This window comes from Mirounga angustirostris, unplaced genomic scaffold (genome assembly GCF_029215605.1).
Source record: "Mirounga angustirostris isolate CCGP_5_RB_7025 unplaced genomic scaffold, mMirAng1.0.hap1 SCAF_8, whole genome shotgun sequence".
Taxonomy (NCBI): Eukaryota; Metazoa; Chordata; class Mammalia; order Carnivora; family Phocidae; genus Mirounga; species Mirounga angustirostris.
The window spans coordinates 131,774,056-131,800,154 of NW_026991716.1; the positions used below are offsets into that span (position 1 = coordinate 131,774,056).

General features: G+C 36.8%; 1 protein-coding gene across 1 annotated transcript; it reads left to right on the plus strand.

Moving 5' to 3' along the window:
• The first annotated feature begins 11,884 nt into the window (after positions 1-11,884).
• Positions 11,885-19,488, plus strand: VIP (vasoactive intestinal peptide). The gene is made up of 6 exons (XM_045866169.2): positions 11,885-12,117; positions 14,075-14,197; positions 15,023-15,127; positions 15,866-15,997; positions 17,066-17,154; positions 18,839-19,488. The coding sequence occupies exons 1-5, from the start codon at positions 12,011-12,013 to the stop codon at positions 17,109-17,111; spliced, it is 513 nt and encodes a 170-aa protein (XP_045722125.1). The 5' UTR covers positions 11,885-12,010; the 3' UTR covers positions 17,112-17,154; positions 18,839-19,488.
• The last annotated feature ends 6,611 nt before the right edge of the window (positions 19,489-26,099 follow it).

A 26,099-nucleotide genomic window follows, 5' to 3' on the forward strand; every position in this document is an offset into this window, starting at 1 on the left:
ATTCTGCAGTTCTCCTACTTCTGTGCTGTTCTTTCTCAGTCCTATTTAAGTATTTTTCTTCTGTCCATGCCTTAAACATTGCTATTCCCCTACAAAGTATGTTCTATGCTCTTCTAACTCTACACTCTCTTCCTGAGCAGGCTCTGCTATTCATCTGACTTCAACTATGATATCGATGCTGATGATTCTCAAATCAGTATCTCCAGCTGAGATTATTATCCTGGACTTTTGGCCCTCATAGCTACTGCCTTTTAAATATCTGCAGTGGGATGGCTCATACATGCCTCAAATTCAACCTCTCCAAAACGTCATCTCTTTAAAATCTGTTCGCCTTCCTGGATTTCTCATTTTCCACCAAATGACAAATGATTAAAATCCTAATTCATTGAGGTTCTCAACATTTCCTATATGTTCCCAACATTTCCTATATATTCCTGTGTATTTCTAGTTACTTTAATTTTTTAAATGATATTTTCAACCCTTCTCTCTCACAAAACTGTCTTTCATCATAATAATATTATACTTCTGCCTGCCCTTAAATTAAGATCTCACGTTCTATTTTCCATAGAAGCCATAAAATGTAATTTGCTCAATTTCCTACCAATACATTCTCACCTACATCAAAGAGTAAGGATGCTGCCCAGCTGGTCTTTAAAAAGGAGCGAAGGATGGCCAGCTCTCCAGCACATACACTAGGCCTATGCAGATTCTGTTGTACATCCTAAAAAATGTTCTGTTTACCAGACTAAAGACCCAGTTTTCTGAGGGACAGTGGGTACTAAGAGCATGCCCACCCATCAACACTGCAAAATTACTATCCCCTACCACCCAAACTAAGCAGCCTGAAACTTAATTCTCTTTGTGATCAAAATGTCTCCACTTTTATTCCTGCTATGTACTGTGAGGCAGCATTAAGTTTGCTCTTATTTTTCTCATATTCCGTGAATTGAAGTATCTATAAAATATCTGCTCATTCTGAGAAAGAAATCTGCTTTAGTGCCCTTTGAAACTTGAACTCCAGTCGTTCTCAGACTGATATGTTGATCTTTCTCCAGTCAGTATTTAACTGGTACTCCATGTAGCAGCCAGTCTGATCTCTTAAAAACAAGTATCAGCTTCGGGCGCCTGAGTGGCTCAGTTGGTTAAGTATCTGATTCTTGGTTTCAGCTCAGGTCCTAATCTCAGGTTCATGGGATTGAGCCCCATGTTGGGCTCCACACTCAGTGCAGAATCCACTTGTCCCTCTCCCTCTGCCCTTCCACAACCCCCTCTCTCTTTCACAAATACATACATACATACATACATACATACATACATACATACATACGTATCTTTAACAACAAATATCTGCTCTTATCATATTTCTACTTACTGGCTTTCCTTTCCCTTAGGATAAGGTCCCATATCAATTTCCTACTTATGCCATACGTCCAGATCTTCTCAAATGTTCTTTGTTAAACCTGGAATATTCTTCCTTATTTCCCCCCTTTTTTTTTTATTTGTTAAGATGCTTCAGTCACTCAATAAATCTCATCTCGATATAACTTCCTCAGAAATACTTGCTCTAGTTCTCATAATACACAGTACTTCTTAGGTCAATCCACCTCATAATTACTTATTCATTGTCTGTATTTTCCATTTTTTTTTTCTTGCAAGCTGGACAGTGTTTGGCTTTTCAACTCTATGTTCCTAAATAAAATAGAAAATGAAAGAATTATTTTTCCTTCACAGTTAGAAGCAACAGGTTGTACTACTATATTAAAGCGGTCTAGCAAATAAGTATGCTTTTCATTTTATTTATTCATTTACCTTTTAGAAAGAGATACTGTGAAATGTAGAGCATTAAGGAAACAAAGTTAAATGGCATTAAACATTCCATTTGGATTTTCTTTGAACACCTCAAATATGGAGTTCATGAAGAATTTAGTAAAACCAGGAAGGAGAACTATTTCATAATTGTTGTCCATGAGACGATTTCTATAAATGTAGTACATGAGTGACTAATTTCAAGATTTCCACTAAAAAGAAAAAAAAATTAATGGATGTTTAAAAAAACCTTTTAGTTGATATAGAGCCAAGGTTGACAAGCATTTTCTGTAAAGAGCCTGATAGTAAATATTTGTAGCTTTGTGGTCCTCACAGTTTCTGTCATAATGACTCCACTCTGCCATTTCAACACAAAAGCAGCCATAGACAATATTTAAACAAATAGGCATGGCTGTGTTTCAATAAAACTTTATTTATAGACACTAAAATTTGAATTTAATGTAATTGTCATGTGCCATAAAATATTATCCTTCTTTTGAATTTTTCAACCACTCAGAGTGTTTAGACCATTCTTATCTTGTAGGACATACAAACAGGTGGCAGGCTGGATTTGGTCACGGGTGATAGTTTTCCAACTCTTGCAGCAGAGTTAAAGTATAACCACATAATTGAAGAGATAGTTCTTTGGGACACAAGTCTGCAAACAACTTGTTCTACAAATTCTATGAATACAACTCTAAAGGTTTTATAAATTAAAACCAATAATTGGATCTCTTTTATAGAAAAGAATTTCTAGATTTTTTTCCTTTTTGTTTCAACCTTAGAAGAAGAGATCCAACATTAAGATTAAATAATACCAGATGAAATTAATTTTTTATAAAACTTTCCATTTTTCCCATTTAAATTATTAAGTTCCTTCTAATCAGTAAGCATTTTGGAGGAACTTATAATGTACCAAGTGTTGGGGATATAATGGTGCATAAGACTCAGTTTAAGTAAGGGACATAGTTAAATTAATTGTCATTTGAATGCAGTGTGAAAATTACTATGAAAGAAAAATACAGATAGCAGGGTGAGAGAAGACATTCTAAAGGATTGATGAATCATTCACTTTTTAGAAAACACTCCCTTTTCTTTTGTGAAAATTTATTATTTTTATAAGAATTCTACTGGCTTGGGCCAATGTTTATCCATGTTAAAATACCCACCAAAACACTAATCAAGCATTAATCAGAGGACTGCTAAAACCTAGTATTTCTTTTCAAGATTAAAAAGCAGCCTATTTATTATTTAGTGACACAGCCCTAGAGAAATAATAGACATGGCTGAGAATACTTTCAAAAGATAAAATTGGTAAGATTTTGGGAAAAAAGCATCCTGTACTAAGACTAAGTTGAATTTGAGGATGGGAAAGAAGTATTGGACATTGGGCCAAGAGAACAAAAAAATAATAAAAATAAAAAGATTTGAGGTCAAACCGAAAAAAGTTGAAATGAGTACAACTTCAAATTCATTCATTTATCTAAAATAATTACCGAGCACTTATGTGTCAGACACTGTGCCTGCACATGTTAAAATTATCTGAGGGTATATGAAATGTAATACTCTTACAATAATACAGTATGCTCAGCATAATACTAGGGGAAATACAGAGTTAATGGGAGCCCCAAAGAAGGGCACCTGGCCCAGAATGAATGGAAGAGTGGTTTGAGGTCTTTCTGGAAAAGTGTCCTGTAAGCTGAGACCTGAAGGAACAGAAATTGGATTGGGTTTTCCTGAGGGAGGAAACGGTATTGTGTGAAAATCAGAAGCAACAGAGAACATGGCACTTCTGAGGAACTGAAGGTTGTTCAGCATGGCTTGAGAATAAATTATGGCCAGATGGGGTGAGGTCAGCAAGAAGCCATTGAAAGCAGCATGTACCAGGCTTACGTGCCTGTTACTGGGTCAGTACTTTGAGAGCAATGGAGAACCCATAGAAAGGCTTAAACAGGGGAGAGATATGATCAGAGATATGTTTTATGAAGATCACTTTGTCAGCCTTGTGAAGAAGGGATTGGAAGAAAGCCTGGATGCAGTGCTAGAAGCTAAGGCAGTGGCAGAGGAGAGAATGGCCATGTGGCCTTCTTCAGTGAGTCTTCAGCTTTGTTTGCAGAGATCCTGGCGTCTCACATTTGATTTTTTCCCCCCTTCCTCAAATGGTAAGAACTCCCACATATGTACATACAAGTACAGTTGTCAGGTCATTGATATCTGCACCTAGAAACACAAATAACTTTGAAAGTGTCTAATTCTTACTCCCTTTGACAAGACAAATGCCCAGAACAACTCTTCTTATGAAGAAGAGAAAGAAACACTGTATGCTTTCTCTATCTAATATTTAATCTCAAAACTGTTATGACAGAAAAAGTAATCTAAAGACCCTGGAGCCATAAAGAGGCTAGTGTGGACCCAGGAAGCCATTCCCTGTTGTGATGCCACTCAACACAGTTTCACTTGGTTATTATTTTGGGTAAGAACTCTTTCCAAACAAATGTACATCACCGGACGTAACTATCAGTGAATATCATCTGTACAGTCAAATGTCTGTAATAAACCCACATTATCACAGCAGCAAAAGGAGTCATGCCTTCTCCCCTTCTCTTCCCTGTCACTTTGGTTTATACAACACATTCTCTATTCTGTGGGTTGCTAATCTCCTGGATTCACAGTCCAGCAAAAAGCCAGTGAATTTGGAGGGGGAAAAGAAGGGTCTGAATTCCAGCTTTGCTACTCATTTGAAGTCACTTGCCTCTTTGGGATGTGGAATTGCTATAATTTCCCAAAATGAGGGATGCTTGCGGGGCTCAGTCAGTTAAGCGTCTGCCTTCGGCTCAGGTTATGATCCCAGGGTACTGGGATGAGTACCACATCGGGTTCCTTGCTTAGTGGGGAGCCTGATTCTTCCTCTCCCTGCTTGTGTGCTCTCTCTCTCTCTCTCTCTCTGGCAAATAAATAAATAAAATCTTTAAAAATTTGTTTTTCCCAAAACGAAGTAGCAGAACTAAATTATCTTAAATTCTTTCCAGCTAAAAAATCATGGTTTATATAACAGATAGAACATCAGTTTCCCAGGCTGGAAAGTCTAGTGAAATGACTACAGATACAGGATATTAGAATGATTAAAAAAAAAAAGTTTATCAAATAGCCAGAGCTCCTGCTTCCTAGACAGTGAGGTTTTCTTTCCTGAGGATGAGCCACCAGGAGCCCTGGAGAGGCAGGCCATGTTTGCTCAGATATCCTTCCCCACAGCTGTTCTGCTACTTTATTCCTGGAAAATACCCCTATCGGCTTGGTGTTTGGCTTCTGGCAGCACACGGACCTTTCCTCGACACAGGGATTAGCAATGGATCCAACCTCTTTCTCTGGAGGGGCTTGAGGGGCACCAAGGATCTGAAGGGGCTTCTAGTTTACTTGTGTTTCAGCCACAATCTTCAAAAACCAATTGCTCACCAATCTGACAGACCTGCTCAGGGCAACAGTGACCTTCTTCCAAGCTTCCACATTGATTATTCTTTTTTTTTTTTTAAAGATTTTATTTATTTATTTGAGAGAGAGAGAATGAGAGACAGAGAGCATGAGAGGGAAGAGGGCAGAGGGAGAAGCAGACCCCCTGCTGAGCAGGGAGCCCGATGTGGGACTCGATCCCGGGACTCCAGGATCATGACCTGAGCCGAAGGCAGTCGCTTAACCAACTGAGCCACCCAGGCGCCCCACATTGATTATTCTAAGGAGTTTCCCAACTTGAAATAAAAGTATCAAAATTTAAAAAATGAGCAGGCTTTCCAAAGCTACTGAATCCCAAAATTAAATGTCTCCAGGTATTCTTAGAAGTGTGAGGTCTGGTGCAGGAATGGGAGTGCACAGGTAGGGACTAGACAGGACACAAATGACTCTCTCCAAAAGTGAATGGAAGTGAGTTTAGTAAAGATGTCAAGGACCAATGTAGTGGCAAAGGACCCATGGGCTAGCCTCAGCAGGAAGCTGTTGGCACCTCTCAGGCTGAAGTTGAAGGGCCACCTACAGGGTCTTGGTCTTGGTGGAGGAATGTAGCTGCTATCCAACCATGGCCTATGGCAAGTAAATACTCAGAGCTCTCTTTCCTTTAATCTTCTGTCCTTTTCATTTCCTACCACTGCCTCTCCTTGGCTTAGTCCAACAGAAGCCAGAGGACCTCAGGGCATGGCTAGATCTGTAGGTCAGCCTCTAGGGAATAAAAAGCAGTGTGGAGAAAAGTAGGTTCATAGGGGCAATTGGAAAACATCCAGCAGAGAGGAGCATCTGCTTTTGCAGCCTGTGGGATCAGATCTGTCCTAAGAACAAGTAAAAACTTAGGTGTACTAGAAGGTCATAGAAGGACTGAGGCAAAATGAAAGAAATAGTCTGAGAGACTGAAAGCCAGGGAATAGGATGGGGAAGCCTAAGAAGGGAATAGAACTGAAGCTGGAGATCAACTAGAAGGACTGAGGGACAAAGGGGTTGGGGGAAGACGCAAGGGCAGGCCGGCCTTGTTATTCTAGGATAGGTCAATGGCTTCTGTCTCACAGTCTCTTATAAAGTGATTTTGATAGTAAGTAGGATACAGGGTCTGGACAGGTTCCTCCTATGCAAAGCACAATCATACAAAACTCAAATTCATTTGTAAAGTGATAGTAAGAACAAATTTTCACAAGTCACATTGTAGGACATATAATAAAATTAGCTTTAAAAGCTTTCCTCTAACTCAACCTCTATTTTAATCCCCATTCCACAGAAAATGTACAGTGTACAATTACCATGTTTACCCAGAAATTACTAAGATTTAAAATTCTGTCAATTCAGGTTTTGCTCTACCTTTCTTTTTTCTCAGAGTAACATCTAAGTTTCTGAGACTGTATATAATAACATGAAATCTGGGAGGCTGCTTTTGGGTCCTCAGGAGATACTCTGTGCCTTGCTGTTATCTGCTGAGATGTGTGCTGGTCCCTGGATACAGTCTGGCCTTTGGTAGACTATTGGGCCCTTTCCACTCTTTACTCCTGACAGTATTTAGGGTCTTAGCAAACAGGGCATGGCAGGGGGCGCTATCTTACAGCTTTATCTACCTCCTCCTGTACCATTGCTAAAAGTCATTCTCCATGTTTTGCTGTAGCAACCAGAGGAAAAAAGAAGCCAAATTAGCCTCTGCTGTTTAGTCCCTAAGTGTAATAGGATGAGGTTCTGTCACCCATTCCTTCAACTCTACCATAAACTCCCACCTAGGGGCAGAAGGTTGCCTCCTCATCTTGAATAATCTCTTCTCCCCATCTCAGAGATTCTTCCCTGTCTGGGGAGGATGGATATAGTGATGCAGGGGACATGAGAACTCACTCAATAAATATCTTTGCCAAATCTTTCATTCTAATATCTAGACTTCAGTGTTATTTAAGAGCCAGGAACGGGACACTTGTCTTTCACTTCCTTCACTGTGAATGTCTCCCTTTCTTTGTGGATCTCAGATATTCTGATCCCCAAGGTGAGGGGGTCAGCGAGTTCGTTACATGGAATGTGTCTAAGGGGGAGTACACATAGAGGACAGATGATATTGTGAAGCAGATAAAATTTGGTCTTAAATCTTTAATACTTTGTTTTTAAACTTTCCTATCTTGGAATTGTGTGCTTTTGTGATTTTCTCCACAGCATTCCTCCAAAATCTACTTTCATAAAATTATCTCATAAACACAACCCTAAAGTAAGGGATAAATGGCTCATTGCATTTAATACATTATTCTTTCTGCATGTGTTTTGGTTAAAACAAGAAAATTCTGAAATGTAGGAATGATTTTCTATAAAATATAGTCCTTGTCACAACCATTTAACTTGACCATTTCAGCACAGAAGTAGCCATAGGTAGTGCATAAGTGATGAGCATTTCCATGTTCCAATAAAACTTTATTTATGGACACTGAAATTTAAGTTTCATATACTTTCCACGTATCACAAAATATTTTTTAATTCTTTCCAGCCTTTTGAAAATGTAAACATTCTTAGTTTAAGAGATACAAAAACTGGAAGGGTAAGCCCTATGTGGCTCACAGCCAGTGGTTTGCAGACTTCATCTTGACCTAACCCCTGAGGATTACCCTGGCAGGATGACCAGGTCTCAGGGCGGCATGTGAGTTGGGGTGAGTTAGGCAAGGAAAGCTGTCACACCAAGAGGCCAGAGAGGACACATTGGGCATATCATCCATAACAGCAGTAAGGACTCTCTATTAGCAATTTGCACTAAGAAAAAAAGAGTGAATCTGGATTTCTGCCTGTCTCCTGAGTTTGAAAATTCCTTCCATCTGACTTCCCTACATTTAGTGTATTTTAATTTAGAATGCCAGTTTTCTTTCTCTGCTCTTGATCCTGTTAGTGAAAAAGGGAGAGGAGAGATGCCAATATTTTTATATGCTTTTATTTTCCTTCTCTGATGTGTTAGCATCGATAACGGTAGTAACAACAGTTACAGAAAATCAACAGTTATTAACAGAAAAAAAGCTATTATCAAGATCAAAAGAGCTACCTTTCAATACCCTATTTGTTATTAGCCACCTGAGTGACCTTGCAAAAGTTGCTTAAACTCTGGATGTCAGTTTACCTATCTGTAAAAGAAGGATCTTGGAGATTTGTTCTAAGTGTACGAATGACTGACAGTTCTTCTTATAAACATCCCTTCACTGAGAAGCCTTATGGTAGGAAATAAGTTTTGCTAAAGATGTTAGAAAGTTATAAAAAGATATGTTAAAGTAGCAAAAAAGCAGATTAAAAGGCTAAATTCACATTTGTATTTTTGTATTTACTGAGTTTTATAGTAAAATATCCAGAATAAATTCAGCTACAGTATTTTTTTAATGTTTATTTTTCTGGAAGCATCCATAATTGGATGGTTAAAGGATCTCTGGTTTACATCCATTTCCTTAAAAGAAAAGACAAGAAACATATAAAAAAAAAATCAAAAAACTTGTGAATTAAGACTTTGAACCTGCAGATGGTGCTATGATCCTATTATGAAATTCAGTTTTGCTTTCTAGTTTAAATTCATAGGGGAAAAAATGCAGTTCTTTGATTTAGTTTATCTAGAAATAATAAAATTGAATTATTTCTCTTTACTTTTGTGTTTTATTATTATAATGGGAGAAACTGTCTTTACCACTGGAAAAATCTAATGTAGTTACTCTTTGTGAATGCTGAGAGCTTCCTGAGACCAAATAATAATCAACTTTTATGTCTTTTTTCATTTAGATTTTTCTGCTTATCCTTCAGCATTGGTTTTTCTGTTACTTTCAATCAACTTACTTTGCTGTTTCTCTTCTTAAATAAAATTATTTCACTGAGAATTGAGTGATGAAGAGCTAAGGATAAAAAATTCCACATGAGAACCATTTCAACCTCTAGTTTGTAATAATCAAGTAAAAAAAAGATTTCCTGGAATTAAGCCACAGGAACTCTGGCTAAAGTCAGAGCTGTCAACTGGGAAACAAATTTCCAGACATTTTGAAATTTAATTCATTTAATTTTTCTTGTAACTGGATTAGAAAATATGATTAAGCATAGCAGGATATTCTTTTACTGGATCAGCCTGGCTTTGAATGAAGCCAATAGATACTAAAATTTTAAAGTAGAAGAAAGAAAGGGGGCTTTAGAGTCTTTCTCCGTTGAGGAACTTCTGAACAAACAAACAAAAAAACCCAAAACTTCTCTAAAAGGATACACACACTGGAAATTTTTAAAAATTATAGGGAAGATGGCATTTTATTTTGTTGTCCACAAAGTTGTTCATGTGGCTGTATTTTTACCTGAAACTCTGACTGAATATATGCTAGTCTAATTTGAATTAAAACCCCCACAAACAGAAATTAAGTATTTATCAAAGTACTCCACAGATGCTTTCCAACTAGTTCTTTGAAACCTGTCAACTGACTAAGCTGGAAATGTTCAAAAAGCTGGTGTGGGTGTAGGTGTGTATTCAGGGATGGAGGGGAGAAACAGAATAATTCTGTATAGTGCAAGGTCCTATACAAATGATGAAAATATCTTCCTTTACAAAGGAAGGAAAATTGAATCCTTTGAGATATACAGTCTGATAGTTTATTTTTTGGATCATTTGAGGTTATACATGTGAAAGTGTATTGGGACTTATGATAGTTTGTACAAATGTGAAGTAGCAGTACCACTATGACTTCATATAACAGTGTGTATATTATAATATCTTAGCGCCTTTCTGAAACTTTTATCTTGGGATAGTTTCAACACAAAGGAAATGTAATAATAGAGAAATGGGAAATTATTTCTAGATGCTTTTAAAATTAGAATAGATCTCAGGAAAGACTAAATTGGGATTTACATGAATAGTAGAAAACATTTAAAAGGTTTTAGAATTGATACTTTATAATAAAGGAGAATTATACATTTGTAGGCATAATGAACATAAATGTTTGGTTTTTTTTCTGCATCTGTTTCTGCACATAAAACTCTTATTTTCTGAAGAAACCCCAGTGGCCCTGGCTATAACACTAATTATTCTCTAATTTCATTCCTACTAATTAAAGATTAAAACATTTCATATTAAACTTGGTACCTTTCTGTTGTTCATTTAAATAAAAGTAAATTTCCTCTCTATATCTTACATCTTGAAGTTACTCACTATAAATTTATATAAATCAGACATAATGATAATTTAATAAGAACTCAAGCCTTATTCATCCTGTGGGAGTACTACTGTGACGTCTTTCAGAGAGCTTTGTGATTGCTCAGCCCTAAGTGTAAGCCCTATAAAATGATGGGCTTTGAAATGCTGGTCAGGGAAGAGTGAAAAGCAGTTGCCAACAGTAATAGCCAACCCGTAGCCAGTACCAAGTTCTGGTTCAGCTCTGAGGGCAGAGAACTAGTGGAGCCGTTCTTGGCCTCATAGGACTTCAGCACCTAAGACAGCTCCAATATTCTCCTTTCATACAGAAAGCTCCGGAGGAACACTACTTGGCAAGGTGAGTAAAAACTCTACCTTTCTTCTTTTTGTCCCTCTTCCTGCTTTGAAACTTTTCTCAGGGTATATGGAATATTTCTCTCTCTTGAAAAGAATTTTACAGTGTTTCTCCTTTACAACAACAAAAAACAAGTTTCTCAAGTCACCTGGTAAGTGTAGAAAAGCTTTAACTTCTCATATATTTGTGGATTTTCTGAATTCTTTTGGTTGGAAGATGCTTTGCTCTGCTTGCTCAATACTTTTACTCAATACTGTCTTTTTAAAACTGTATTAAAGTAGGATGTGGGGTTTTTTTGCCTGTTACATACATTTTTAACTGAAGGGTTCAGTGGGTACATTTGTTTTACAAGTTTCAACTTTTTTTTTTTAGTGTTGTTCTTTCTATTTTATATGTTAGTTATGTGAACCAAGGAAGCATTCATTTTCCTCTTTAAGTCTAAATGCTGTGATTTTTATAGACAGCAAGAAAAACAAAGCTCAAATTCTAAGTTTCTATCTACGAACTATTTAGAAATGAAATCTGTAAGTGGATTAGATGTAAAAAAGCACAAATATTATTTTTAATATATTTTTCCTTTTGTAGCAAAAATTATTTCAATGGTAATATGCAGTTTAATAATTTTTGGTATTAATTTTCATTATTAAGTTAAGCTTGTTCAAACCCGGGCATAAGCAAATAATTCCCTAATAATCTGTACAATTAAAAGAGGAAAAAGAAATGTATGTACAGTTTTTATACTGATATGTATATGTACATATATATACATACATATGTAGACACACATTATTAAATAGATAATACTCCAGTGTTCTATTAATTAGACTCTAGAAACTTAAACTGTTTCTTTAGTTAGAAAAGATACCAAATGTGGGTGCTACAACTCTCTCACAAGAAGATTGTTTCCATGGATACTTCCAGCCCTATGAAGGTATGGCATTCCACATATACTTGGTCCAACTATGTGCCTAGTGAGAGATAGGCAGCAGTTGAAAAGGACCCTAATTTTTATTCAAGCAGTTGTCAACAGCAACAAAAAAATCTTCTTGATTTAAAAATTAATTATATTGCAGTTTAGCTCTTTCTATAAGATGAAAATTACTTTTTCCCAACTCTGCAAGAGCCTTCAGAAATTACTACTAGACACTCAGAATTACTTTGTTGGGGTGATACCTTTGGTTGGAAAGCTGATGTGATTCTCTCTCTTTCCAAGTACAAAGATGGAAACCAGAAGTAAGTCCCAGCAACTTGTGCTGCTAACACTTGTCAGCATGCTCTTCTCTCGCACGTTGGCATGGCCTCTGTTTGGGGCACCCTCTGCTCTGAGGTAAGTATTCTTGCAATTCAGACAGTTGAACATTCCTTCTTTGTGTATATGGGGATTTCCTATATGTTATTTTGGACAACTCAATTTTTTAAGTTATGTATTATTTATTTAAATATCTTGGCTGACGTGTTAAGCAAGTTTTTTGAACATCAAATCAACATGACTATCCTATATCCTGGAATCCACTCTCAGGGCATGAGAGACAGTGTCAATGACTAGTTTTAAGGAGAGGGTGGATCCCTTTTCCAAACAGAGAGAAAGAAGGATTTGATTCTCATTTCATTCAAAACCAGTTTTAGATAAGTAATAAGCTTTTATCCATTGTCATCTCAGTTCAGTTCAGTTTCTGATGGAAAAAAATAGATGTTTAGTTGCCTGCCTCATTCTATAGTTCATTTTCAAGTTCATTCAGTAAATAATCTTAAGGTTAGTAGTTGATTAGTGAAACATATATACAATCATGCCGGACAGATCTACCTATCTAGCCAGAATCAATTTGCCAATATTGTAAATTGTGGAATAACTGATCTACTGAGATACCCTTCCCTAGTGAGTGAATTTTAATGCACTTGGTTTCAACCCTAAATCCTTAGTTTCACTGTTCTCTATGTTGTATTTCATATCTCAAATTCAGAAATTATAACACAACTCTTATTTAAAATTTATCTCAAAGAAGTAAACAGTAAATGAAAACTACATTAGTTTCATTTTGTCTTTCCAGTTTATAGGCACCACTATATCTAAGGACAAAATTGTCATCTCTTTGCTCAAATTCCCATTTCTGATTCTTTTTTCAGGGTAGACTTATACTCAATAGACTGAATAATCTCTTAGCTATTAGCATTTGTGAAATCTGTTTAAAGCCAGATCTAATTTGCTTTATAACTAAACAGAATGATTCTATCTGAATGGTTATATCACATATCTCAACAAACAATCACAAGAATGCTGAAGTTTGCATTGATTGCTAGGCTTCATACAAAGAGGACTGCTTGTTACTTCCACCAACTACTACATCATCAAAAGATGCACAAGTACCCAGGAGCTGATGCACTCCTTGGAGGTTTACTCTAATAGTGAAAATAGACACACTCATAATTTTAATAGTGTGCTGGTATTCAAAATGTGCATGCATTCAAAAATAGTCATATTCCATGTATAAGCATGATATTCTTAGTCACTTAGTAAAACATTACACATACTTCACTAAAATTGTATTAATACATAAGATTAGAAATAAGAAGACCCTACAAAATTTATTGAATTTGAGTAACTACTCAGAGATGGAGAGATTCTTTGTACTTTATTAATACAGAGAAATATATCACACTAAAGTGAATCTTTGGATTAAAGCTTACAGACCTAGAGAAAGAAAACAGTTAATATCCACCTCTTAAGAAATGTTTGACAAATGATACTAAACACCAACAAATATATGAATTGTTCCCAGTTTTCATATTGAATATTGAAAAATTTTTGAAGTTTCTATTTTGTACAGAATTATTCTTACTTCTAAAAATTTGAATTCTTTAATTTTTCAAAGTTTTGTGCTAGAAATATATAATGTATCTCAATATTAGTGGCTAGAAAATATCTTTTATTAGGTTGTCAAGAAACCTTCTTTTGGACTTAAGTTTGAACAATAACTTTACAAAGTGAAGACATTGCCAACAAAGTGTACTTTGCTTACCTCACTGATAGGATTGAACTAAATAACCTTTATGTTTGTTACATACAGCTTGTAAAAGTTGCATGGCATCTATCTTATGGGATAATAAAAAATTTCACTATTTATACTCCAAACCATAGAAGCTAGTAAATCTAACTATGCTATCCATATATTGTGAATGGGTAATACTTTTCAAGAATATTATCTTATTTCCAGTGATTGTAAAACATAAACACTATCTTCTGAGAAAGAAATACATTATACCTCTACTATATGTTTTCCTAATAGGTTGGATGACAGAATACCACTTGAAGAAGCAAATGAACCTGATCAAGTTTCATTAAAAGTAGACACCGACATCTTGCAAAATGCATTAGCTGAGGATGATACACCCTATTATGATGTGTCCAGGTGAGTTTGTTTTTTATGGAGTTTTATTTTAGAAAACATATTTTTGAAATATAAATGTTTTACAATTTGCGTCACCGTGAAGCTATTCCTACAGTACTATACCACAGGTTTCCATGTGCCATTGCTTCATTCAGCCTGATTTACTGGAACTCTAGCAGCTGTACATGATTTTCATGTAAAGAAAGTGTAACTAACTAAGATCAATAAATCCTTCACTTACACAGAACCATTTGTCTAGAGCAGCATTCAAGTATAGACAGAGTAGCTCTATACTGAAGAAAGACAAAGTATAAAAATTCCTGATTTGAATGGGAAAGTTGGCTGATAGTCACTAAGGGACTCTCTATCTTAAGAGATTTTGTTTCCAAATATTTTGGCAGGAAGAAATAGCAAAAAGTATAATAAGGTTTTTGCTAAAAACCAGGATAGTTTCTCCTTGTATGTATCTTTATTTGGAGTAGAAGAAATAAAGCACCATAAGTAAATAAAGAGAAACTAATTTTAATATATTATTTTTCCCATCAATATTTATTGGAGAATTAGTTTTATAGACTCTACCAGAAGGCATTACTTTATATAGAGACATACTTCTAAAAATTTGAATTCTTTAATTTTTCAAAGTTTTGTGCTAGAAATATATAATGTATCTCAACATAAGTGGCTAGAAAGTATCTTTTATTATGTTGTCAAGAAACCTTCTTTTGGACTTAAGTTTGCACAAGAAGCTTTCAAACAGCTGATAAATTTCTTTCTTGTTTAATGAGGCAAAGTAATATTTTAGGAAACCATTTACAAGATAATGGCTATCCTTCTTCCTTCTTTTAGGAATGCCAGACATGCTGATGGAGTTTTTACCAGTGACTTTAGTAGACTCTTGGGTCAACTTTCTGCCAAAAAATACCTTGAGTCCCTTATTGGAAAGCGAGTTGGGTAAAGAGAATTTATTATTTTATCAAACACATTATAATTATTTAATCTGCAAGTTATTTTTTTCACTATTAACAATTTACTTACTTGGCTCAAACTTGATAGTGCAATTAGTGGAAAAATAATTTATATTCTTAAACAAAATATACCAGACCCATGGATTAGGGACATAAACTTTTTAGTGATATCCTACGACTCACTGGCATATTTATTTTTCTTAAGTGGCAATCATTTATAAATCTGCAATCAAGTTGAACTAGATGCAGTAGAAAATAAGGCATAGTATAAACTGAAGCAAATTTTAATATTTGCCACAGTATTTGTTTTTTAGTTCCTGATCAAACCAAGCATTGGAAGTTTTTTCTTTAAATGGCCAATTGCTGAATATTTAGATGGTACTATTCACGGTGGCAAAGCTTGTAAAGAATTTATTTTTTAAAAAAATTTCCTCCCAATGGGGCAGAACACACCTTCAAGTATTCCTCCTTTTTTTTGATAAATTATTTGCTCAATTAGTACAGAATGGTGTATTAAGGCTCCCAGTAAGGGCCAAAATATGTTGTATTATTCCTTGCTCCCCTATACTTAGGCTTAGATATATTTTTCTTTTATTCTTTTTGTAATAGAAAAGACATTGGGCATTGGAATTCTTTTTTATCTGACTTCAAGAAATTTGGAACTGTGGCACATTTATCATTTCCTGTTAAAACCCTTTGATTTCCTTTCCCTTGCATTCCTTAGCAATAGCATCTCAGAAGACCAGGGACCAATCAAACGCCACTCGGATGCCATCTTCACTGACAACTATACCCGCCTCCGAAAACAAATGGCTGTAAAGAAATACTTGAACTCAATTCTGAATGGGAAGAGGAGGTAAAGAAACAGAGAACTTGCTAAAATGAGAAATTATAAACAAGTTCCGAAATAGAAGCTCCATATGAAGACTTATTTATCTATCTCTCTGTCTCACTATCTATACTCTGTGAAGCAGTAATGCTCAGACTTGCCTGACATTAGATTACCCTGCAGAATTTTTAAAATCCTGATGTGCCTTACCCAAAACCAACTGCCAGAAAATTAGGACTTATGGATTGGTATTTTTTTTAGGTGCTCCCCCACTAGATTCTGCTGTGCATCCAGGGTGGAAAATGAGACTGTAGAGATATCTACTCTGAATCTGGGGACAGGTTTTATCAGAAGTGCTAGCTTTTTGGGGGGTTTTATTGTGTGTGTGTTTCTTTTAGATTTTATTTATTTTAGAGAGAGAGAGAGAGAGAGTGTGTGTGTGTGTGTGTGTGTGTGTGTAGAGGGAGGCGCAGAGGGAGAGGGAAAGAATCTCAGGCAGACTCCATGCTGAGCCCAGAGCCTGCTGTGGGGCTCAGTCTCACAATTCTGAGATCATGACTTGAGCAGAAACCAACTGAGCCATCCAGTCAACCCCAGAAGTACTAGTTTTTTAAATATATAAAGTGCAGTCAATTAGCAATTTGATACCACATGGAACTCCCTTCATATGCATACTCAATACCTTTTTTTTTTACCAAATTAAGCCATGAGTTCTCTTGTAGTCTAAGATTCTATAAGACCTATGTTTCTCTAAGGTGTCTAAGTATTGGATTGTAGTAAGTAGGAAGTGGGATGCTCTCTCTTTTTATTCCAATTATTTTTGTTTAGATGGTGAGTATTAAGAACAATCTTGCTTGGGCAAGATCAGACAAGATGAATGCCTTTGTCTACCAGATTATAATTCTGTAAAAATAATTTTAGACATTTTAAGATTAAGGGCAATCTTAGGTAATAATTAAGCTCAAAGATAATTGTTTAGTCCTCAGTGCACTTTACAGAGCACAGAGAACAGCAAAAGTCACACATCATCAGTTCTGTGGAAGCTTTCTCATCAAAGAGCCTTCACATGCACACTTTTCATTTTCTGTTCTGCAGCAGTGAGGGAGAATCGCCTGACTTTCCTGAAGAGCTAGAAAAATAATGGAAAAGCTCTTTGAAGCAAAGCTGCTGACAACTTCCCAGTGGTGGGTATATCTATGCATTCTTATTCTTATTTTATTCTTAGAGCAAACATCTAATTATTTCAATAGGTAAGAGTCACTTGGTAAAAAACAGTTTAGGGTTCTCACAATGAGGCCTCATGGAAAAGGACACTTCTATCTGAAGCAGACCCCAACCCAATAAACAGCTGAAAATGATTCATGCAGTGCTCTGATAGCAAAAAAGAGAAAGCTCACAAAGGGCCAACAGTTTGCTACATGAATGGTACTCCTAGTTTACTCAGACTTATTTTTAACCTTCTGTTGAGATATAAAACAGAGGAATCTGACTCACACTAATAGAAAAAACTGGCTTTTTTCTTGAGACTTGAGCCATGCTACTTTTATTAATTTAAGGTTTAGCCCCACGAATGACTATTAGCACCTCATTTAATTTAAGTATAGGGAAATACCACCAAACTGCAGCATGGTTCATTATTATGAAAATACCAAGGCACTCTGGTCTAATTGTATTCCTTGAATCATAACAAGCTTTATGCAGCAAAGTTAAATGTGCTTCTTTTACCTATAAAGTGAGTGTAGGTGCTATGATCCAATAGTATTTATATTCAAATATTTTTTGAATAGAGAAAACACAAGTAGGCTTTTTTCTTTAAGTGATAAGCTTGTTTACCCAGTTGCTTTTTTGTACGTATGGATACAAGATATAATTCTTTCCTGAGTTACATTAATGTTTACATTAGCTCATAAAAATAAATTTATAATATTTGGCCAGTGCCTAAAGGAATTTTATGTCATCATTGTATCAGAGGTTGGTAAATTTTTTCTCTAAAGGGCTACTGAGTAAATATTTTTGGCTTTGTGAGTTATATGGTTTCTGTTACAACTACTCAAACTCTGCTCTTGTAGCATGAAAGCAGCCACAGATAATATGTAAGATGAATGGGAGCTGCTGTTATAATACTATTTTAATTGTAAAACCTCAAGGTAGGCTGGACTACAACCTCTGACTAAGTCAAGGAGACCCACACTCAGACTGAAGGCAATCCATGGTCTTACTGAAGTTCCTGGAGCAGAGAGCTAAGAGAGTCATCAAGTGTGGGCAGAGTGTCTGAAAAGACACCTGCCTGCCTGATTGGTTGCTTTTGTCCGCTGAGAGACAGATGCTCAGGGTCCTGCACTTGCCTGCTCCTTACCATGTATAGACATTTCAGAGAAACAAGTCCCTTTCCTCAAAGAAGAAAAATCACATACAGCTTCTCGAAAACATTTATAAGAAGAAGGCTATTTCATTTAATTAAGAAATACAAAAGGCACTAAAATATAAAGGAGGATTAATCGCTCTGTCTTTTGTAAACTGTAAGATCATTTATGAGATTCCATCCTCCGTTCTTTTCTTTTCTGAATGGGTAACTTTGGACAAATTCTTTTAATGGGAAATCCTGTGTGTCAACCATGTGTGAAAATTACAAATGGGTAATTATAATGACTAATTAAAATGCCTCTTCACATTTCAGTTTCTTTCTGACAATCAGTCCTTTGGAAGATAGCTTTCTGATATCCCAGAACATGATTTCCTGTCATGACAGGCTGTTCACAAAGGGCAAAGGGAAATAGATGTGATCAAGTGAGTGGATGAGTGAATGAAACTAAGATGCTGTAAATAAAAATATTTTTATGCTTAAAACACCAATTCTTTCTTTTTCAGAATTCGTGGAGGAAAATGATAGGCGAAGTAATTATATTTTGAGTTCTAATATATAATTCAAGAAAACAACTTCAATATCAAAACCAAATAAAATATATAGTGTTGTGAATGTTGTGATTTACTTTATCCTAATGTAATAACTGTGATGTTTACATTGTAAATATTATTTGAGAGTTCTGAAATCTGTCTTTAACTCATAAAGATCCTGTAATTTCATATGCTGTGTATCCTTTCTAACAAAAATATATTTAGTGATAAGTAAATACTAGGTTAATTCCAATTATGTGAAGCTTTTGGGGAGAGTAGTAATAGAACACAAATGATGTGTTTATTTATAGAGCATACTTAACTATTCAGAAGTGTGGAGCACACAATCAGTGTGTCTCAATTTGAATGTTAAACAGCTAGAATGCTGTGTTAAATAAACTGCAAAATGTCTAAGGGAAAACCAAGAACAAAGATAAAAAGACATTCTTTGAAACAGATTTTCAGAAAGTGGTATACGTTTTCACATTTTTAGGCATCATTTATTTTGAGTAAGATGTAAAGTCTCTCCAATTCGGATCTGTAATTGCCGAAAGCTCTTTTCTGTTGTGGTGTTTCAGTGAAAGAAAATGGCCTCTGTTCCTGACATTCGACCTTTCCTTTCTTCTTGTGTGAAGTATGTGTAAAATGTAAACTGAATGGAACATTTGTTTTTCAGTAATAAATTTTTTTTCCATAATTACTCAAATAATGCTTTGGTCATCAGCTTCCTTCAATGAAAGTACATTTGAAAACACAACTATTTTTCCAAAGGGATTGCAGGAAATTAAATAGAGAAAATAAAGAACTTTGATTATCATTGCAGACACTTTCTATTGTTTTGATTCTGTTAAATGATGCAGCAGTAACTCGTTTTTAGCTCTCAAGTTCCAGGCATTAGATAGTTTTTGTGATGTTTGAGGTAGGACTATGTTTGATTCTATGTGAGTTCTAAAATCACAGTGACTTAAATATGAGAGAAATTTCTTTCTCACATAAGGCCAGAAGGAAAATATCATGGGTTAGTTTGAAGGTATTGCTCCATGAAGCCCTCAGGAAACTAAACCTCTCCTCATGATCCAAAATTGCAGTTGGAGTTCCAGCCATCATCTCTGCATTCTAGGCAGTAAGATGGAAGAAAGAGCATAGAAAAAAAGGGGGACAAAGAGTGCATGCAGCTTTTCTTTAACTGATATTTTATACTAAGGATCTCTTTGACTAGAACATAGTTTTATGATCAGAGTCATTTGGAAAACAGGGTAGAAAAAAAATTTTTTTTTCTGGATAGTCATGTGCCCTACTAAAAACTGGGGTTCTAGTAATCTAAACAAGGAAAGAATAGACTTCTGTGGGAATTTGTTTTTTTTTTTTTTAATCTTGGGCTATGGATCTTAAATTCTTACAAAAAGCCTTAAAGAAATGATGAAGAAAGTGAGTCAATAGACCCTAACCATTAATGAGGGATCATTATCATCGTAAGACAAAATTTTGCTAAGATTCATTTGTTACAATTAGAACAAATGGCTATATAAGGAAAGACTAGTCTAGAACTACCAGTAAATGCAAAGCAGTTGACAGAAGCTGAAGTGAGTTGGACTAACTATATCTTTTGCTCATTTCTGATTCCACAAATCATTAAATATTTGTTAAGTGAACTTTCTACGCAAAGCACTACAGTGAAAACCGAAAACTTCTAGATGGTATTTGCACATAAGGAGCTTGTAAACATCAAATGGGGATATAATTGTAATGCAATTCAAATGTGTATCTGAAGAGTTTTAATTTTATCTTATTAAAGTAAGTCTTTTCAATTTAGTCACTCTTCCTTCAAGAAATACTGATCAAATGAATCTGATGTGCAATTTAGATATCTGAGACATGAGTGTTCTGGACAGAGAGAGCAGCAGGTGCAAGTGAGGGGAAAATCCTGGCATATTTGGACAGTAAGGAAGTCCAGTGAGCTGGACTGGGCAGAGTAGGACATGAGATCAGGAAGTTTTCCCAGGACCTTGTGGGGCCTCCCAGGCCACCATAAGGACTTAGCGGTGAGATGAGGAGATGCGGCAGCGTTTCACACAATGGTGTGATAGTATCTGAACTGCATTTTAACAGGATCATTCTGGCTGCTGTGTTGGGAATATGGTGAAGGGGTGCTGAGGGTGGAAGTAGGAGGAGGAATGAGGAGGTTATCGCTAGAAATCAGGCAAATGATGGTAGTCGTGACCGGGGTCCACACAGTGCAGATGGTGAGAAGTGGAGTCTGCATACGTCTCAAAAGTAGGGTCAGATTTTTTGTTGATAGTTTGAAGATATGGAAGAGAAAAGTCCAGAATGATTCCAAGGTAAATTGCCTGCGCAACGAAGAATAAGGGCTATGAACTAGGATGAAAAAGCCCAGGGGGGATGGGGGAGGCAGTTTCAAGGGAGGATGGGTTTAGCCTTGGACATGTTATGTTCCTGAGGGGTTCTGAGGACATGTGGGGTTGCAGGCCGAAGGTTGAAAGACTTCCGTATAGCAATAAGATTTAAAGACACAAATTGTGAGATCACAAGGGACTAAATGTAGCTAAAAAAGAATCTCAACACATAACCCCTGGGTATATTAATTAACTTGGGCTTCCATAACAAGGTACCACACACTGGGGAATAAGCAAGAGAAATTTATTTTCTCACAGTTCTGGAGACAAAATTCTGTGCAAGGTGTCAGCGAGGTTGGTTCTTCCTGAACACTGAGAGGGAGAATCTGATCCATGCCTCTCCTTGGCTTCTGGTGGTTTGTTGGCAGTCTTTGGTTTATAGAAGCATCACCTAGATCTCTGTCTTGATCTTCACATGGTGTCATCCCTATGTGTGCATCTCCAAATTTCCCCTTTTTATAAGGACATGGATCATATTGGATTAGGGCCCATGCTAATTACCTCATTTTAACCTGGTTACCTCTGTAAAAACCTTATCTCTGAATAAGGTTACATTCTGAAGTACTGGGGGTTAAGACTTCAACATATGAATTTGTGGGGCTGGGGGGATACAATTCAACTATAACCCTGAAACACTCCAACATTTTTGGATTGGGATGTTAAGGAACAAATGGGGTAAACAGAACTGAAAGGAGAAGCTAGGAAAATAGGAGAAAAATTGGAAAAATATGTAGTTCTGGAAAACAAAAAGGAAGTCTTTCAAAGGAAGAAGGCATCGTTGGCAGATTTATATATGTGTCACTATGTAAAATAAGACCCATTTGTCAATTTCTTAAACAAGTATTTATGTGTCCCACACTGTTCTAGGTTCTGACGATATGATAGTGAACAAAACAGACACATACTCTTGCCCACATAGAGCTTACATTCTATTGAGGGAAACAGATGTTAAACAACATAGTTAAGTAAAATACATAGGATAGAAAGTGATGTGCTGAGGGAAAAACAATAATGCAGGGAAAGAGGATATGAAGTGTTGAAAATAGGGTTGAAATCTTAGATAAAGTTTCTATAGGAGGCCTAAAGAGAAGGTGAATTTGAGAAGAGCCCTGAAAGAAATGACGAAATTAGCTGAGAGTCTCTATGAGAAGAACATTCTAGACAAAGGGAATTCCAGATGCAAAAGCCCTTGGGTGGGGACTTACCTAATATTTTAGGCAGAGAGGAGGCCAATTTGGCTTTAAATGGTGAAAATGACTAAGATATAAGAGAGAAGGTATGAGGAACCAAGCCACCTAGGACATCCCAAGTCATAGCAAAACTCTGATTTTATTTTGAATCAGATGGGAAACTATTAACAGAATTGGTTGTCATCAGTAGCCTTCACAATAATAGTATTGGTGGAACAATGTGGATAAAAGCTGGGTTGGACTGGGTCCGAGAGAATGGGGAAGGGGATATCTAAACTATGAATACTGATGACTCTTTGAGGTGTCTTCCTGCATAGGAAAGCAAAGAAAAGGGGAGGGATCTGGTGGGAAAGGAGAGATCAAGTAATTTGTTTTTATGTGGGAGAAATATCAAAAGCATGTTTGCATGCTGAAGGGAAAGATCCAGGAACAGGAAATCTGGTGATGCTGTAGGTAAAGGGAGATTTTGCTTGAGTGATACCCTTAAGATGAAGAGCAAATGAATGACACACCAGGGGCGGACTTGACATTTGTGTGGCACAGTACTCTTCAATAGGCAGAGTGTTTGGGCCAAAGGTGGAAGAACTGGGGGATGATGTGGTAGTGTTATGGGTTCCAAAGTCAGGTTCAGCTGCTCGTCACTTGAAGATCAATACTTGAGAGACAAGTGAGGGTAGGGAAGGAATGTTTGCTTTATTCAAGAACTGACAACCTGGGAAGATGGCAGTCTAATGTCCCAAAGACCATCTTCCCCATCCAGGTGAAGCTGAAAGGTTTTAAAGGGGGAGACACAGGAAAAGGGAGAGGCGCTCCATGCAGGAGAAGCTTGTGCCCAGGTGGTTACTCGTATGTCGACATGACCCTGAACAGATTTGTTGGCATCATTGGCAGCTATTCTCAAATGTGGTTGGGTCTTATCTTCTGGGAAAGTTTGATCCTTCACTCCCTAAGGCCAGTGGTCTACAAGTCTCAAGGAAAGAAGGTTAGTTCTGCTATGGACAAGGGATTTAGGTTAGCAAGCAGGGAGTGCATAAGCTTGAATCAAGTGAACCCTTAAGACCCAGTTGGGGTTCTGTTACAGTGGAAACTCATAAAGAGCATCTTGATGACATCTGTTTTCTCCAGGAAATAGCTTAGAGATAGGTAAGGAGTTGGTGGAGATGTGAGAATAGTTAAAAGAGAATGAAATAGTTTAGTAGATGAGTGGGCAAGTAAATGAGCTAGGAAAAATTCTTTTCTGATCTGAACAATCCAGTGATGAATGAGGTGATTTAGACATGGATCAATTTAAGTAGTCTGAGATTATTTTTTTTTATTATTTTGAAAGTTTAATGAAAGTTAAGCAGCTTTTCCCAGAAATATGCACATACTAATTTTTGTGCTTTTGGAACAGTCCCTGAATCTTGCTTGTGCTTGGAATTTTAAGGGTTTCATTGATTGGTCTTTAAGAATCACTAGGCTGGTAGTCATTCTGGTTGGAATTATGTGAAGGAGACCCTGCAAAGAGGGAAAATGGTATGTAGACTGTTAAAGTCATCCAAAGGTGAGACAATGAGTTTGGACTATCCTAGTGGTCATGAGAATGGAAAGGAGTGATAGTAAGAGCTAACACTTATTATATAGCAGGCATTTCCCTAGGGTCTTTATGCTGTTACATCATATCAAATATATGAGATATGTACTATTTATTCTTCCAGCCAGATGAAGAAGCAGAAGTACAAAGTAGATCACAAAAACCACGACCCTGGAAACTCACATAGAAAAGTTCCATGCAGTCCCCTAGTGATCTTACTTAAGACCCCAGAAAGATTAAGTGACTCTCCCCAGGTAACATATTTAGTGGCAGAGCAGGGAATGGGGCTCAGGAGATTTCTTCCCCTCACTTTCTTTCATGCCCAGTACTGAAATTGTCAAAATTCAATGCATTCTACAGAGATTCCTTTGAAGACTACCCCGGTCTCGGTCCCATCTCTGCAGAGCCTGCCCTGCCCTCCTGGTATCCCAGAGGTCAGCCTGTTAAGAAGCCAGAGTACTCACCTCAGCAGTCAGGCTTTTCCAAACACAGTGCTCTGCTTCTCTTCTCACACCAGAGAGCCTTAAGGACCCAACCCCACTCTATGTTTTAGCTGTAATACTGGATGGCAGCCTTTCCCATCTCACTCCCTCCATGGGGGTAGAGCAATGTCGGCCTGTGTGTTCCATTCTGCTAAGTCTCCTTTGTCCTCAACTTTCCTTATCTCTTAGATTTCAGAAGCCTTAGCCCAGAAATCCAGCCTCAGCTAGCTCGTGCACTGCTCTTTGCCAAACCCTTCCCAGAGCTCCCCTGTGGTTTTCCCTACCTTGTGTGGAACACAAGGATGACTTGGTAGTGCCTCCGATGGGTCTTATCTGTGAACATGGCTTCTTGCCCCTCTTTTCCCTCCCATATCACAGCTTTCTCTATGGAACTCCATCTCTGTCTGCCATTGGGCAAAAGTTGCAAAGGGTCACAAAGATTTTATTTGTGAGTGCAGGTCCCATTCTGAGCAGTCTGTACTATTTCCTACCTGTGATATTCTCACTTCAAATTTGTTCCCTCCCTCCAGCTTGCTGTCTCTTTGCCAGCTGCATGTTCTTTGTCATTGCAGACTAGTGCTCTCCTGTGAGTTACTAGAAAAGAGATCTCTAAGGGGTTTAGGGTTTGATATATTTCAAATAATAGAAAATGCCTACCATTTAACCTATCAGCCATTGTTCCCGAAACAATACGAATAGTTTATTTAGGGACACTCTCTAAAATGATAATCTCTAAAGAAGTTGCCTCTTGATTTACATATGACTTGAATTTAAAAGGACTTGTTTTAGTGTATTATACAACATTCATCTCAGTGCCTCTGTCATTGAGTGAGGTCCTTTCTGTGGCTTTGTGCCTGACTTGGAAAAAGAGGGACTTTAATTTTTATCCCAGCTTACATTTATAAGTTAATATGTAGTGCACAATTAGCAATACGTTATCTCTTTGCAATTTGAATTACATTTTAAGGTGCCTGTAATATGAGTTAATTAGCAAAAAACTTAGTTTTGGGGACGCCTGGGTGGCTCAGTCGGTTAAGCGTCTGCCTTCGGCTCCTTGCTCAGCAGAGAATCTGCTGCTCCCCCTGCCCCTGCTTCTGCTCGCTTGCTCTCTCTCTCTTTAAAAACAAACAAACAAAAAAAACTTATTTTTGGTTTACTCTGTAGTAGAATAAATATTTGAAATATTAACTACTGTGTTAGTATTTTATATACCATAGATTAAGTTTGTCACCTCATTGGGGTAGGTACAAAAATGGCCCTCGAAGACATCCATCCCTTCATCTCTGAAACTTATGAATATGTTGGCTTACATGGCAAAGGAGACTGCAGATATGGTTAATTTAAAGATCTTAAAATAGGAAGATTATCCTGGATTATTCAAGTATCCCAGTGTAAACACAAGGGTCTTTAGAAGAGTGAAATAGAAGTCAGTAGAGTCAGAGAAGATGTGACAATCAAGCAGAGATTGGAGAGATGCCAAGGCTTGAAGTAGATCAGGAATCAGAGAATGCAGGAGGTTTCTGGAAGCTGGAAAGGACAAGGAAAAATTCTCTCCTTACAGTTTCAGAAGGAATA